The 17,569-nt window shown below is 39.7% G+C and overlaps 1 protein-coding gene across 2 annotated transcripts in view; it reads left to right on the top strand.

Moving 5' to 3' along the window:
• Positions 1-17,569, top strand: part of BCAS3 (breast carcinoma amplified sequence 3) — a 370,742-nt gene that overhangs the window by 80,878 nt on the left and 272,295 nt on the right. For both annotated transcript variants that reach the window (XM_009891170.1, XM_009891169.1), the window contains exon 12: positions 6,255-6,348. In XM_009891170.1, the coding sequence (XP_009889472.1) occupies positions 6,255-6,348 (94 nt within the window). The remainder of the gene's footprint in view (positions 1-6,254; positions 6,349-17,569) is intronic.

Here is a 17,569-nt window from a genome sequence, read left to right as displayed (position 1 = left end):
TATTTTTAATAAACGTTATGAATGTAGATATTGTGGTAAAATCTCATACCCAGCAGTTGTTCATACGATAGCTGCTGCTTTCAAAATTGGTGGTACTTTAAGAAAATTTGAATTATGAAGTAATTAAATAAAGGCAGAGGAATGTAGAATTATTGAAGTTGGCTGTCATGATATATTTGTAAAGGGAGTAAAAATAATTATCGAGATGCCCAAGTAACTTTGTGGTAAACCAAAATATGTTAACAAGGTTGTGTGCTTGTTTAAACTTCCTTCTAATGAAGTGTTAGCAAACTTTTCAGTTAGATGTAATGACTATTTATTTGAATCTGTTAATTAGTTGAAATGGATAAAACTAAAGCTGTACAGATGTCCTCTTTTTCAGTAATTGGAATTAAATGTGTAAGACCTTAGTGGCTTGAGTTTTAAAGAAAAATTATTTTCTTTCGACCTGTGTTTCTGTATTCTTAATTAATTCATCAACCAGGCCACCCACATGTAGCCGGCAATAATGACCTTTCTCAAAAGTCACCGGTTTTGTGACTGAATGTAAATCTGTTAAACATCTAACATTTAGTTGACAGAGAAATATGTGGTCATTTAAAGATACAAAACTTGATTCTGAATGCTTTTGATAGAGTGATGTGATTGATGAGATATCATTGTGTTGCTTTCACAGATCATCCAAAACACATGAAAATATTTGAGGAAATAGTTTGGAAATAACTTAGAAAAATAAGATAACATGTTGATCTTTTTATGTTTTAAACGCGATTGGTGCTTTTTTTCTGTTCCCTATTAACTTTTTATTGCATTAAAGAGGAATTTTCAGAAAAAAAACTGCCGACTGCTGCAGTTTCAAAAGTTCATTTTCATTTGGTAAGGAGTGGATAACAATTGAACCAAATAAAGATTCCTATCGGGAGCAAGAATCGCTGTGAAACTTTGGTCTGAAGCAAAAAGAAGCTAAAAGAATAAAGCATATTCAATAGTAAAACTTTAACTACAGACGTAATTCCACTGGTCATTAACACCAGTGCTTTTATTTATAAGAACAGCTTTCACAAAGGCTAATTTGATGTTCTAATGCTCATATAGTTGGCATCAATTTTCTTCACTTTTTATATCTACGTGTATTACAGAAGAATTCTTTTTATATATAAATATAAAAAGAGCAACAGGATTCCCTCAGAGCATAATACTGTCTGCCTTACTTTTATTAAAGGAGATCTGTTTTTTGTCAAGAAGACATTTTTGTCTCAGATAAATGGTTCAGGCTGAGCGCGAGGCTGTTTTGAGTTTATGCTGGATTCTATTAAAAGGAGTGCAGTAGTTAATGCCACAGATTTATCACTTTTAGCCCTTTTCCACTGATGTTTGACCTTAGCTATAAGTTGGGGGAGGCTAATTGGGGGGGCGGGTATGGAGGGGGTCGGGTTTTGTGCATACGAACCGGAGCGGACACTGCACTAACTTCAACTATTTAAATCAGTGGAGATCTTAATAAGTATACATGCAAAGAGCTTTACATGATATAATATTCGTATTTTTAAATATTGCCAAACCTATTTGTTTTTATGATGATGGGATTATTCTTTCTTAATTTTATTAAGAGCAGGACCTGCTTGATTCGATTTGTGTCCATTTTTATTTCTGTTACTTTCATGTTTTATTTAAAAACATGTCTCCACTGGGGTAAGCGGTGTAATTTGCCTTTAAAGATTAAAATAATTGGAGTCATAATTACTAGTGGCTTCTGTTCAGCAGTATGGAAAATACAACGAATGAAGAAAAATATGGCATAGGAGAAAAAAGCTTTGGCTTCAGCTATCTCTTGCCCTCCAAGCAAACCCTCTTTTCTGATAGCGGATGTGATGGTCCCCTAGGTGTTTTGTCTGCTTCTCTTTTAGAGTGAGCTAAGGAGAATCTTGGTTCGCGTCCGATGAGCTGCCGAGTGTTGTGCTGTGCCGGCGTGGGGCTGGTGGGAGAGCGCCGCGGCACTGCCTCCGCACGGCCGGCTGCGGGCTCTGGCACGGGGCAGCGCTTTGGAAAATCATGTCGCGGGTCCCTCCGTCAGGTGCTTTTTGGGCATCACAGATAGGCTGAGTGCAGCTTTGCGAGGCCATCTTGGTGGAAGAGCCTCAGCGTTTCTTTCGTGTCTGTTATTTTTCTTAAAATCTTCTATTTGTAACAGTAGGGAGCTCTGCAAGGAAGATACTTGAGCATCCTGAGGAACCTCAGTGACTGTGTAATTATGAGTACTGCTAAGATTTATGAACCTTTTTCAATGAGAGACTTTGTAAGGTCTTTTGCTCTCGGTGGTTAGAGGCCGCTACCTTGGAGAACGAAGACCGTTTGGGATGAAAAAAACCGGAGCCACGGGATTCCTGTGGGCTCTCCACGCCCTGTGCGTCGGGAAGCCGAACGAGCTGCTTCCGTCCAGCTTTTTGACAGCACTTGCAGGCGCTATTAGGCAATTTGTACCACTGTTTTGACTTCCAAGAAAAATTTCCAACTCTGCTCTTTTCAGTGGTAAGAAACCATAAGCTGGCCGAAAGGAACCAGTTGTACAATGTCAGCGTTGATTTAATGTGCCATTCCTTAGCCTACGGGCATCGTTCTCTCCAGCACCTTTGCAGACAGTGTCTTCCACATCGGCCTTTGCAAGAAGTAGTGTCTAAAAGCTGTGAAGTCTGTGCAGTGGAGGCCTTGAATTATATTCTTCGTGACTGTACAGCTCCAGTCTTCATCCTCATCTGCACAAAACCTGTGCTATTTCATCTATCCAAATCTATACCAACCCTGTTGCACTGAGGCAGTTATAGCCATTTGAAGATCTCTAATACAGAAAATAATGTATTCCCTTATAAAGCATCTTGTTGTTACATCAGCATAACTTTATTTTCCTTAAGTTGTATACAGTGGTGAAAATCATACTATGATTTTCAAGTTACGCAATCTCTTGAGTTGGTATGTGAACCAGGCAGGTTTGGGAAGGACATTTCCAAAGAGGCTCTTCTTTGGTGGTTGATGGAGTTAAATCGACTGCTGTAATTCCTTTGACTTTTTTTCTTTTTTCCTGCTTTCCTTTGTCGTACTGAAATTGTAAAAAGTGATGTGTGTTTTCCCCAACTGTCTGCTGCTAAAGGGCAGGGGAAGGGCACGACAAATCATGCAGTACAGCCTGAAGATTTAAATACAAGTTGGTGATTTAAAAAAAAAAAGTACTACTTCTCTGTTCCACAAGGATTTATTTTTTTCGTGCTGATTTTAAAAAGATTAAGAACACTTTTTCAACTTCATCATACCTTGCACAAGCAGTTGTGTTTCCGTGTGTGTTTCAGAAGCACGTGTTTCCCCTCGGTGGCCGCAGTGGGCAGCAAGCGGCCGATGTCAAGCAGGGAGGTGGTGTGGCACCATCACAACCTGAGTTTCAGATTCTCCACTATCCAAGGATTTCCAGATTTTTGAGTAATGAAGATGTTTTTGTGGGTGGGGTTTTTTTTTCTTGGCTAATGTAGGAGACGAACATACTTTAGTTCGAGTCTGAAAGCTCCGCAGGAGCCGGGCTCGGTGGAGGGCGAGGGTTTTCAGGACCCACAAGCTCACAGTGGCTTTTCTTTCTTTCTTGATTGGACGTTATGCCAATAAGTTCGTTCTTTTTTTTTTTTTTTTCCTATCACAAACAATGGACTTGTATAACAGCTGAAAATTGTCTTTTACAGTGAAAAGTGAAGGTTTTGAAAAACTCCTTTTAGATTAAACACAAAGGTTGTTTTTCCAGGAAGATAATTTTAAGCAGTGATTGAAAAAAACCACTTTAAAGCATGGAAGCAGTTAGCACAGCATACAAAGAAGAGATTTGGGCTTTATTGTATTCTCATATTGGTACGTCTGAGGTGTTTCACCATTTTTAATGTTGTGAAATTTTTACTTTGTATCGCATTTCCAAAGGAAAAATATTTAAAGGTCATCTTACCATCCAGAGCGCTCCTTGGCTGTTGAATAGGGGTTTTATGTTGCAGGGATAATAATGGTGCTGCATTTATCATTAGTTTTAAAAAAAAAAAACCCCAAACAACCAAAACACATGCTGAATTAATCCAGTCTCCAATCTGTAGAAGATAATGCATGTGAAATACGCTATATGGCTGTTTTTAGCAATGATTTAGATACTGTTGATACCTACACATTTCTAGGTTACATCTTTTTGTTTGAGACGAGATCTAAAAAAACCCTTCTATTTCTTTTGTAAAGCTGGTTTATGATGTTACTTTATCATTATCATGTATCTTTAATTAGAGTGAAATGTTGAGGATTAAGACCAAGTTACCTAAAAGTGGAAACTGTGAAAAGATGATGTATCGGAGTTATTTAGTGCAGTTTATATAGGCGGAGAAAGGAACACTGTTTCTTTGAAAAGCTCTTCGGAAGATCTCCAGACCCTTTGGTTAGTGGTTCTGGAATAAGCACGAAATGCTGACAACGGAAAGCAAAACCATAATTGTGCTTATGTGACAGTGCCAAGTAATTCGAACATTTAAAGTAAGTCAGGCGCAGGCCTCTTCATCCATATTACGTGACTTTTTTAAACATTTAAAGATGATCTCTCTTTTTGAAGCATAAAAATATCTCCAAATTATTCTGATATCTGTTAGGAATAGGAAGTATTAAAAACCTTTCAGATTATTTTGGAAGCAGCAGACAAATTATTCTGAGCTTGAAATGGGAAATTTTGCACTATCTTATTAAGAAGGTGGTTTTTGCTTCCCACAGAAACACTTTTATTAAGTGCTTTTCTGACAGATCTTACTCATTGTTTTACTGAATTTAGTCTTTAACATGATGTAACCAAGGAATAAAATACCTTTTCAGCTCTCGCAGATGTTTTGTCCACGCATCTTTTGGTTTTCTTCCCTCGGAATATCTTTTGCTTTTCATACAATTAGACATTGATAATACTGTGTCTTTTTGGAGGTCAGTTTGTGTGTCTTCACAGTCAGCTTTAGTTTTGACCGGTCCAAGTAGTTTTATCAGCTTCAGATAGCTGTTTGTTGGAAAACCCAAAAGCTCATCCTTTGTCCCTTTCTCCAGAAGACGTTACGCAACACAGATCTCAGGCCAGATATTTCCCTTTCCTCTTAATTTCCCTCTTTTGTGAAAACTCTCTTCTACCTTTGAATTGCTTCTTCGTTCAGCAGAAGGTATTTTACAACAGCATCATTTTTTTTAAGGGGTTTTGCTTAACAACCATTGCAATACTGGTATTTAATGTCCATTGAGGCAATTTCAAGATGGAGAAAATCCTGGTTAGCTGCGTATTTTGCAATGTGGCCGCTTTCGTACCCACTCCCAGTCCTTAGCGCTTCTTGCGTCGTTTGGAAATGCAGATACCTCGAGTCCATGGGCACTTATTAGCAGGGTGCAACCTGTAGTGTTCCTCCCTGGGGAACGGGGGGAAAGCAAACCCGCTGACTGGGGTTTTGGTCCGTTTTTCCCCTCCTTTGCCATGTATACTTTGAATCCTCCCAGAGAAAATAACTGATTTATATAATGGTTAAACATTCCCTTTTCTTTGAAAAACTCTATGCTGCCTCTAGTTTTTCTTTCTATTATGTGATTATTTATTTTTTTGTGTGTGTTACAGCTCAGAGAAAATAATTTGTTTACAGTTCAAGTGTGTGCTTTTCAGTGTACTTACACCCATCCTCCGTACATTAGTCCGACTGCACGCTGCTGCCGAGTCTGGTGGAATGGGAGCTCCTGGCCGCTGGAGAGCTGAACGCGCAGGAGAGCTCCTGTCACAAATTTCTGAGAAATAATTTTCTCCGTTCTAGCCCCACAGAGAGCTCCCAGCCCTCGCTCCAGCCAGCGGCAATGGAGACCCGATACGTAGTTTCTCAGTACACGGCATACAGACGTCTTTTGTAATAAGCTTCTGTGCAACCATTAATGCTTTACGTAGCAAAACAGTAATATTTTTCCATTTTGCCTTATTTGAATAGGATAAATAAATAGGGAACCCAGGTATGAAGTGGATAATCCTTTCTAGTTAATAGCAGGTTGTTTCAGCATATCTCATGTCTCTTTACCTGAAAAAATTACAGAAGATTATTTGCGTTCAGCTCACATGCAGAGTTTCTATTTCATACCACTGTGTATATCTCATAAAACAATTCCTGTACCAGTAAGATGGCATTTTCTTAGGTGTATTTTTATTTCCTAACCTCCCCTTTGTCTCTGTTAATATTGTGCAGGTGCTTGTCAGCGAGGACTCCGATAGCGACGGCATTGTGGCCCACTTCCCTGCACATGAGAAGCCTATCTGCTGCATGGCTTTTAACCCCAGTGGTAAGTTATTTTACTGTTTTAATGTGGTAGTTGTAAACAAGATGAAGACAGTAAAACACCCTAGGTATGTGTGCCATTGCTTTGGAGCAATTGCAGGTACAGTTGCGATACGTGCAAATATTTCCTCACTGCCTGCTCAGTTGGGTGTTGAATGTGTCATACACCGGTTAATTTGTCTTTTCTGGAAATTTCAAGCTTAAGTGACTGTTGCAGTATAGAATATGTGAAAAGAATCGGTCTACGAATTCAGATGTAGCAGAAGTACTAAGGAATTCTTTTATTTTGGGTATCCAGATGTTCTGGTCTGCAGGTCTCCAGAGGATCAGCACGTGTATTAAATCGTACTCCTCCATAAATATGAAAGTAAAATGAGTTATTTCACTGGCACTGTTTTTCAAAGTAACTTATGCTGCCGTTATGTGTTTTGCTGATGAAGAGTTTGCAATTCTACCCTCTCTCCTGAGTGAAATCAACTATAATCTGAAAATATTTTTAAGAAACTCCTCAAAAGTACCTATTCCTCTCCTTCCTCTTTATGAATGAACAATGGCTGTGGGCAGCAGAGATTACTACAAATCTTGTCTGTTAATAAATCTTACTGGTTTGACAATTAACATGTTTATTATCCTATCTATAGACAGCAAAACCCAAATGTTTTGGTGGGTTGCAGTAGTCAGTGAAACAGCCAACAAACCAACAGCTTCCACTTGCCTAAAGAAGTGGTTTCTAAAATGTAGCAAATGCCATGAAGATCCTGAGGACGAAGTCAAATTTCAAAGAATAAAACTAAATGTCTGTCACTTATGTTTTCACTTTTAGTGACCAGTTGGTCTTGTTCTGACATTCCATCTGTTATGTCAGAACTCTTTAATAGTGCTCTGCAGTTCACAGTATTTTCACTGTCAGCTTTTGACGTAAAAAACTGTATTCTCATCTGGCTGAATTTTCTTCTGATACTTAGAAGAGAATTTTTTGTGGAACTCCGCGCATTTAACTGAGAATCGACTATGCGGATTCCAGAACAGTAATGTTTTTGCTTTGTACCTGTAGAAGGATAATACCTCGAGTTGAACAATGCTGAATAAGTGAAATAAATACAGCTGCTTAAATTAGAATGCTTTACAGATATTAATTAGATGCCTCCTTAAGACAGTTTTTATGATTGTATAAATTTAAGGAAAACAGAATCTTTATGCAAAAGCAATTTAACTTGTTATTTTTTAAATTGAAGGATATATTTGCATATTGTTGGATTACTTGTGTTATAATCAATTTATTTTGGTTTGCTCAAGTACTAAAGTTGCGGTCCTTCGTATAAGATACAGCCGACTGTTACCTTGGCTCTAATGGTGCAATAAGATACTCAATGGCAAAACGCTTTTTCTAATCGGTGTTATTTTTGACTGATTGCAAAATATGTATGTTATGAGAGGTGTGCAGGAGGGCTGGTTCGCAGGGCGGTATTGAATCGTACTGCGTGGTCTGGGTATGGCAATAGCGAAACAGTTGAAAACTATTCCCTCCGCTGCCGACAGTATGAAAGCAGCACTTCACGCAGGATTCTCTATTCTTTATTTAACATCAAGGCAGAATTTTGTTTGAAGCCAGTGTTGTAAGTAACATCATCTTAATCCATTATATTGTGGTATATTGCCAATCAAGCTGGTCTCGTTACAAAGCAGAACAAAACAAGAGGTGGCTTTTGAGACTGTCTTCATCTCTTGGCTGGTTGTGGGGTAAAACCACTTTTACTCATCATTTCAAGCAGAGTCTGCGATGCTGCGCTAGAACAGAGCAACTCCGAACTTCTGCTGTGCAGGCAAACGGGGAACACTGATCTGTTTCAGTTAAAGAGTTTATTCTCTATGGTTGATCAAATAGATTAATTTAATCGTGTCACATCCCAGGGGCCCATGAGCTCCACAGTATTCAGGTCTGTAAAAACTTACAGGGCTGCGTTTGAAAAAAATCTAAACCAAAGCCGCCACTGACACTGGAAACCACTGAAGGTCAATGGATATAGAAGATGGTTACATATGATTTTTGTCGTAAACCGGTAGAACAGTGCCACAGCCACTTTAAGCTGCATTTTAAAGGTATCAGTTGCCAGTAAGGTACATCTTTTGGGTTTTTCCTGTTTATGTTTTCATACTGAGCAAGGAGCTCGCCTAGGGATAAGTTAATTGTGGATAAAATAGGAGTACAGAATTTATGGGTATCACTGTGAGAATAGCTCCTGGGGAAGAGTAATATATTGCTTCATCGTAGGATTATCAGAAAACAATCCAATGGGAAGGAGAGAGCCTGGCTAATGGCAGTAAATGGCAGTCGTATTTCCCCCTCATCTTTCTTTTCGAAACCGAGAAGAAATCCTTCACTGCCCTTTGAGCGTCCAAAGCACGTTGAGTTATCGCGGGCCTGATGGAGTCTGTTGCCAGTCACAGGTCATTTGTCAGCAAACCTGTGTGCAATGTGTTATTTTGGGTTTTTTGCTTGTTTTGCTGGGGTTATGAGGCTTTGGGGTTGTTTTTGTCATCCCAGGAAGGTGACTAACCACTGTGGAGCTCTGAGCTGGGTTCGTTAGCAGCCAGGGCTTGCTGTGCCCGCAGCTTTTCACGTGAACTGCAGTACCAGGCAAACTCATGAAAGAACAAGCAGGGGGGGTCCTGCCTGGCGTTTCGCTGTGCTCTGTAGACACTTCTATAGTGACACTCGCTGGCGTCAGGTCTACCTTTTGTTTAAGTTTAAGGCACACCTATTGAATGCTTTTCTATTTTTGAAGTATTCAAAGAAAGAGGAAAGTTGGCGTACAGTTAGCTTTTTTGGTATTACATCTATGGCTACTCTGAAAATCTGGTTGAATAATAAAATAACAAACTTGAAATATTTCTGAGTGTACTTAGGGGGCACCGTAGTTTGTTGTGTTTTTGTTATTATTTTTAATGCTGCCTAGCATGTCCCTGTGTACCTCTTCCAGACCCTTAGGTTAATAAAAGCTTGCTTTTGAGTCAGTTGATTTTGGGGAGACTGTAAAAGTCTCAGTCTGAGACATACAGCAAATCATGTTTAACATTAGAAAGAAAAAAAAAAAAAAAAAAAAAAACCCATAAAGGAGAAAAACTGCCGTTCCTGGTAGTTTAGGTTTTCTCTGTGTTTTTTCCTGTGTACACCAAATTTTAGTCTTCAAAGAAGTTGTGACAGTTTCCTATGGGGAATGGGTTGCTGGGTTGTTTTTTGGGGGGGATGGAGGCGAGGGAAGGGGAGGGTTTGCTATAGAGCTGAAAATTTGTGGCCAGGCATCTCATCCACAAAATCCCTTAGTCTGATGGAATTTCTGAAAGCCGGGTCCCTGCGTATGTTGTTATTGCCTCTCTGCTTAACATTTTTCATTTTAATAGGTAAGACATGTAGCAGTTCAATAAAAGTGAAAAAGAACTGGTCCTCCTTTGCCATTTGTTGCTGATTGAATCCTTGGGAAACAGACATGAAATGTGAACTTGGGCCTTATTCTAGTGGTAAAAATAAAAATTATGATGTGAGCCCCCGTAATCCGTTCCCTTTGCCAGTTGTGTTGTCAGCTTTGGTGACAGTGTTTCTTCTGGTGGGTGGGGACACTTCCTATAGAACGTTCTTGTTCTCTTTTTGGAAGTGTGCTTAATAAATCTGGTTCCAGGTTTCAGGTTCAGGTGACTTGGCACTGTTACTTGTTTTCTTTTTTCTATTTTAATTGCTAGAATATGAGTGTTTCATGGATCCTTTTCTGCCATAGGAAACTTACACAGTTTTTCTGTACGCTTTTTTTTATATGTCAAAATTGTGATTTATTTATATAATGCCATATATGCCAGCGGTTGCTTTTGTGAATTACATGAAGAGAAGTTCCCTCTAATGAAACATCCGTGTTTTGATTATTTTAGTTTTTTTAGACATCCATCCAATATTGAATAAATTAGGTGTTGTAGTAATAATTTACCATTGCCGAGTGCCATGGAAGAGATGCTGTGTATTAACGGCAAAAAGGGATCTGATTTTGCAGTGTATTCACTTAAGCAGTATTGCATACACGTGGTATGTATTTATTTTTTACCGCAAGCCCTTCCCACGAAGCGAGGCTTGCACCACAGCATGTGGCGGGGATGCTGGCGTGTCGGAGGAAGGCGCTGGGGGGCCCCGGTGCAGGTGATGACCAGAAATGGGCTCCTGCCAGCAGGATAATTCATGCAGCTTGGGATCGGGCAACAAGCCGGATGAATTTTGCGGGGAGCTGTGGCTCATCGGGCGCTGCAGATACGCGGCGGCTTTGGAGGGCAATCACTGAATGCCTTTTGATTAAAACACTATTTCGCAGTTGACTGGGAGAATAATATTTCGTCAAGCTAACGGGGAAGGATCCGCGAAGAAGAAAGTCACATCTCTGAGGCGTACAGAAACCATCGCGAGGGAAACGAGCTGTGTTCTGAGAATATTAACTCATATTTGAGTCCCCGTCTGATCGTCTCTGCAAAGCAGCTGCTGCAGGCAGAGCGAAGGGCACCGTGTCCACTCTTTCGTTTCTGAACAAAGGCAGGCGCCTTCGAACTTTTAGGAAGACTTTAAGCCCTTTATTAAAACTTTTCAAGACGAGAATAAATAATACAAGGAAATGAAGTAATATTAATAGACCGGGGACTTTATTAATGTACCTCTGGCATGTATACTGATGTAGTGGAAACAAGAGGCTTATACTTACAAGGAGACTCTAAGAGCAGTTACTTTAATTCACTTACTAAATGAAAATCATATTAAGCTTTTGTGTGGATCCTTTTACTTAGCGTTAGTGTTGGCTTGATTTATTTTAGCTGGAATATTCAGGTTTTGATTAATTACAGGCCAACTTACTGTGGACAGAAGTGTCCAGACAAAAATTTAGCACTGTTTAGTAATTCACATTAGGTTATTTAGATTAATTTTTCAGGCTGCCTCTGTGCAGATATGCTCCCAAACCTACACATTGTATTTTTCCTGGGTTATGTGGTTTTTTGGTTTGGGTTTGGTTTGGTTTTTTGGTTGTTTTTATTTTTTGGTTTTGGGTTTGTTTTGTTTTGTTTTTTTTTTGTAGAAAATCTGGATACCTTTAGTTTGGGTGCAGGAAGAGGGCCTGTCTGTAGAGGACTCCGGTCCATACCCCTTGGCCACAGGAAAATAATCTAGGCTGTCCTTGGCCACTCTGAGTTGCAGATAAGGTCACCTGCATGATTTCCCCTTTTTTTTTGATGAACATACATACTCTGTTACTGTGTTTCACAGGACAACATAGTCTTCCACCATTTCTTAGAATGGTGATTTGACCTTTTCCATGCTATAAATATTTAGATTTGGCCTGTTCCATGCTATATATTTAGAAATGTCAGTTATGTACAACCAGTAACAATTGTACAACCAGTAACAATTTTCTGTTATAAACAGCAGTATTGATATGAAGGTCTGTATTTATTATGGCTGAATATTTACTAAAATTACATTTTTTTTTTTTTAATCCTGGCTACATTTTAAATATTTTAGTAGTTATGAAGATGTTTTTTCTGTCAGTGCAACATTGTGCAAGAATTTGTCATCAAGAGGCTTTAAACTTTTACATGTATAAATATTTATATTTTTTATTTTTGTACATATATATATTTATGTATGTATATATATGAAAAAATAGGTAGAACCCATTTGCAGAATGCCATAGTCATTATAGTATTGCAGAAGAATCCTGCGTGCTACATAATGTAAATCAACAGAGTTTATGATGTAAACTCTGGATGAAGATGCCCAGGACTAAATTTTGGAAGTTCACGAATGGAAAGAATACACCATGGAGGGCTTCTTAATTTAAGATGTTTTCAGAAAAACCTCCAAGCTTTTAATGTGTTGATGATAGTGCGCCAGGAATTGTGAGTGTACGCAGGGTCTGAAATGGGGAGAGGGAAGGGAAGGGGTTAAATGTTACCAATTAGAATCAGTTGCTCAATGGTAAACTGGATTAGTCTAAACTGGAGAGTGTCTAGACTGGAGACTGAAGGAACCATACAAACATCCTCGTTTTTCATTATGTTGTATTATTAGACGCTGTGACTTAGAAAGGAGGAAAAAACCTCACCAATTCTGATGTCAGCCGTAGTCCATTAAAACTAATTCCCTTTGTTCCCTCTTCCATCGTAGCCATAGGGATGATCGCTGGTCGCTCTCGTTAAGGCAGTAAATACGCCGGGCTCCATAGACCTCTGGCACGGGCTGTTATGGAAATTGCTGTATACGGCTTCTCTCAAATGTTTTGGTTTATTGCTGTTCCTTTTAATATTGGTCCAAAGTATTCGCTGGTTTACTTTCATGTAAGGTCTTGGGACTCGAGCGGAGTTGTGGATGCAAACATCCTGAACGGAGATGGTGCTGAGAAGACAGCCTGCAGGGTGATTTGGAGGCGTTCGGTCTGCTTCCTACTTTTGGTTTTTGTTAGACATCTCAATATAAGGCGCTAAGGGTATCTGTTATTTGGAAGATGGATTTCCACGTGTTTAAAAGAACTGGTTATTGATTTTTATTTTTATTTTTTTAATGAAATTACGTCCCTCACGCATAAAGACAACAAAGTGTTCGATTTTGGAGGGCTGTGAGGTGGAATTTCTTATCCTTTCACATACCAAACCTGAAAAGTGAGAGGGGAGCATCGTTACATGTTTGACAAACACACCAAGGTGCTGTATTTTTTTGCAAAATATAATTATCTGTATTATCCTCCATACCCATGGAATATATTCCAAAATAATTTGGAAATTCTGGCATTCTTACTATCCTAATTTTTAATCATCCGATTCTTTAGTTATATCTACAATTTTAAAAGGAAGTGGCCTCTTTTTCCCTTTTCTAAATGGATTTCTTTCAAGTATATTCGGGTTCCTGATTCTCCACCTAATTAGTGTTTGTAATCCTATGCATTATGGAAAAGAATGTTCATTGATTGTTACAAAGACATATTAAAAAAAACAAACAACTTTTGGTTTTATACATGAGTAAGTTTTGGGATTTCCATAGAATAGCATAAGCTTTATGTTTTACCCCTCTATCTAATTCTTTCATGTGATTTTGTAACGCGTAGTTCCTAAAGCATTAATCATCTGGTCACTGGGTGTATTTAAATGGGCTCTGGGCTGACACACATACAAACATGTATTAGACATGCACAAAAAAAATTCCGTTCCTCTTGTGTGTGAGGAAGATTATGGAAAAAAATCCCTACACAAATGCTGTCCCATTGCTAGTGCGTGTTCTAATGAGAAACCACCAGCAAAGAGTTAGCCGTTGTTGGCAGATCGCATCTCAAAGGAAAAGTTAAAAATACAGTAAAATTTACATGACGGAATAAGACTGCAAAATGAACTCAAACGAAAATACTGCCTGGTTGGCTCGCTGGCACGCAGGCTGTGGTGTATGGCTTCTATTCATAGACGTGAAATTAAAGGATGCAGTTAAACGCAGTTGTGAAACGTCCAGTCCAACAGCTGCATTTAGTTTGTTTTTCAATTTCTCATTGCCTTTCTTGTTTATTAGCTGTGACTCTGAGGTCAGAATTAAAACAAATATTTTAATGGCAGCATTTATGATGTTGGCAGGGAGGGCCAGGGCTGAGCCCGGCGAGCTGGCCGGGCGGCGCGCTGGGTGGTGCGGGGTAGTCCCGCGGGCTCGAGACGCGCTCGCGAGGGGTGAGACTTTTCCGAAGCGTCCCGGCTGTAAATCACAGCGCCGATAAGCATCCTGCAATCTGCTCTGGAGTTCTTTGCGCAAACTGGACTTTGCTTAAAGGATCTGGGGTTTAGGAGGCCAGAGGGGAGGATCCCTTTATAGACTTTTAACATGGTAAAAACTAACAGAATTCCTCTCTTCGTTATGACAGATCTAAGGTATAACGGCCTTTATGAACTGTGATAATTAAAACCAACTTGTGTGTAAATTATACGCATCTATTCCTACTATAGAAACTGTTATACACGCTTTTAGAGTAATTTTAGAGTCAACGGGACTGTAGTTGTATTTTAGTTAATTGTCTGTCTTCACATTTAAAAGCAAATTACAGATATTTTATTTGTGCTAAAGCTGAATATTAGTTGCTGAATACATTGTTGTGCACACTTGTGCAAGTTCAGTACAGCCATAGATAATACCATAAAAATAGAATCTGTAAGGAAGGAACTAAGATCAGTGTTTCAGAAATCACTTCCAGACTGTTTTTACCTTATATTTACCGTTTCCAGTAGCCAAATTTCATGATAAGCTGTAAGTTTGCCCTCCACCCTGTAGGAAAGCAGAAAATTTTATATATGTGCCAAGCTTAATTAAGTTTTATAAACAATCAAGCTAAAAGTATCCTTTTTTTAAAAAAAAACAACTTTAACTTTTTATTTAAATGTGGAATGTATGTATTTTTAACATGTAGCCATTTCTTATTAGTATTTCAAAGAAGGTAAAAAGTACATTTTTTGGCGTTTTGAAAGTTACATAGCTCCAAAGTTTAATACCGATGACACGGTGATAGAGAAGTTACAGAATTTCTTTTCGCCTTCGTGCTAATACCAAGAGTTGAAGTGATGCTGGGCTGGTACGTGCCACGGGACGCAGTTGGTTCTGCCTTCGAATCTAGAGCAGCTGCTCATCCTGCTGGAGCAAATGTTATCAACAGCCCTGGAAATAACCAACCCCCTGGTTTTTAAATCTGTCAGTACCGTTGTTATTTTTTAAGGCAAAAATATATCGCCTATCGTAGTATCTTTTTGTCTACCAAATGTGGCTCATGCGGGACAGAATTTTTGCAAAGAGTAGCTGGAAAAGGAACTTACTTCTCGGTATTTGGAGTCCGTGTCGTAGCTGACACATGGATTCTGTTTATTTGGTATGGTCTAGGGTCATAAAATTGGGATTTTCTAGGATTTATGGAAATATGAAGCACAAAGAGGAATATACTTTCTTAGGTTAACTTGAGTTATTGATTGGACTAGATTTGACACAACAACTAAATGTGCATTTTACCCGAGGGCTGCCTTTGCCTGGAGAGGCTGAAGGAGGAAGGGAAGTTGAAGTGTGTCTCAAGGCGTAACTAATAAATCACAGTTTTTGCTTTCCATGTTTGAGATTTTGATTCCAATAAAAACAGTGACGATATTGATACAATCAAGTTTTTAAATGGAAAGAATGTATTTTGTGATTGTAAAACTTCTGTTTGCCCAAGAAAGTCCTTTCTAGTTCAGGAGATTCTTGTCACCGATACCTGGTTGTTCTCCAGCGCTAAAGTTTTTAGCAAATGTGTGACCAAACTCAGCTGGTTTCTCTTCTTTTCATGTCCGGGAGAGAATATTTTGTAATCAACTGTAGGTATTCCAATTCAAACCGAAATTTACTTTACATCAAAAATATTGATCATCGCACAGGTTAATCATGTTTTTTGGCAAGCTTTTTGTATGATGTATGGATGGTAGCGGCAGTTTACAGGTTGAATTTTAGATGGTTGGTGACAGTTTTAATGAACGTTTTAAAGTCATATTCATTTTATTGTCTCTAACATAATTTCATTCTGTGCAATTCACTAGTTAATGGATAGTCTGTTCATTTATCTAGTGCACGGGTCAATAAGTTTCTCTCCCCTCTCCCTGTATGGAGGAGACGAAGGGCCGGATCCTCTCCCGCCCGCGAAGGGAAGGGATGGTTTCTATCGCTCGCGCTCCCCAACATACACTTTGGGGGATCCCAGGTTTAACATCAGCCCCACAAACGTGGGGTGCTGCAGGCACGGCGCCAGCAGTGTGTGCTGGCCGTGCTCCGGGGGCGTGTGCTACCTTCCCTCCCTGGCTTTTTTTTTTTTTCCTTTTTCTTTATTTTTTTTAACAATACCAGCTTCATAAGACAGAAGGGAGTTACAGCCTACCTGTATTTCACACTGAACTATGCTTTGGCATATGCTGCAGAAGGAGAATTTCCTATGAAAATTAGGTAGAAAATGCCGTTTGCCCGCTGAAATTAATGCGTAGGTTTTAGTTGTCTCAGTCGGGATTGTGGTGGGGTCGGTGGCGGTGAGGCAAGAAGGGAATGTGCTGTATAAAACCGAGACCTCTCCCCGCCGCGGGTGTCGCGCCGAAGGGCTGTAAGTGGGTGTTGGGGTGAACAACCGCGGGGGCTGGAGTGACATCCCCCGCCTCCGGCTGAACTCGGGCAGCGCTTTTCCAGGCAGTACGCTGTGTTTCTGCCAGGTTGCCGAGACACTTCTCAGCCCTTATAGAAACTGGAGACGGTTACTTTTTGTTCTTAAATCTGGCACCGTTCCTTAGGAATATTTAGAGGGATGCGAGCCGTCCGCTGTGGCAACGGCGCCGTTTCCTTTGATTTTAGGTGTTCTCCTGTGCGGGTGAATTGGGATAGGATTACACAGGGAAAGAACAACTACTGGCTTATCCTGAGAAAGGGAACCAGGCTGTTCTCTGCTGAAGATGAACTATATAAATCAGACCTTCATAAGACTATCATAATTTTTTGTTGTTTTTAACCCTTACACAGCAGGGTACTTTGCAAGCTCCATGCTGATTAATGTCATGCATTTTGGTCACAAGGTCTTAAGGATGCATTTGAATAAGCAGAATGTGAAAACACGTATATGTGTCATTTTCACAATTTATAGAGAAAGTAAAGCATAGAGAAATAAGCCCTGAATTTTAGGTATGTCCACTAATTCTGAGAGTCTTAATATACAGATATCGAGTTTGATTTTGGAGGATGTCAGTTACTGTTCTGTCCATCTTCCGTGTGAACTGCTCTGCTCTTCTTCCTCTGTAGCTCCACTTTCTCTAGAAGCCTCAACTTACGCAGTAGGGAATAATTTTGGAAGTTAGGCTGAGCTACTGAGACAGGCAGAACGGGAAGTTGTACTTAGGTCTTAATTCCTCTTTCACCATGATAACTGTTGAGATCTGATCTGGTCGTAGGGCCCTCTTCTCCGCAGGGGGTTTCTGAGGTCAGCCCACTCAAAGGAGGTGGTCGGGCGCTCGGGGCACCGTGGGTGTAGCAGGCTCCGTTCAGATCCATGTGCCATCTCGCTCTCTCCTGAGGTGCACTTGGCACAGCCTTGGGACATGAATTCCTTCAAAAAGTCATAGTTGCATAGTGACTTATTGCATGACTGCGGGACCTCCCGGTCTCTGATTTTTACTTTTGCTGT

The sequence above is a fragment of the Charadrius vociferus genome, unplaced genomic scaffold, assembly GCF_000708025.1.
Source record: "Charadrius vociferus isolate BGI_N301 unplaced genomic scaffold, ASM70802v2 scaffold239, whole genome shotgun sequence".
NCBI classification, from domain to species: domain Eukaryota; kingdom Metazoa; phylum Chordata; class Aves; order Charadriiformes; family Charadriidae; genus Charadrius; species Charadrius vociferus.
This window is presented reverse-complemented; position numbering and strand designations above follow the sequence as displayed.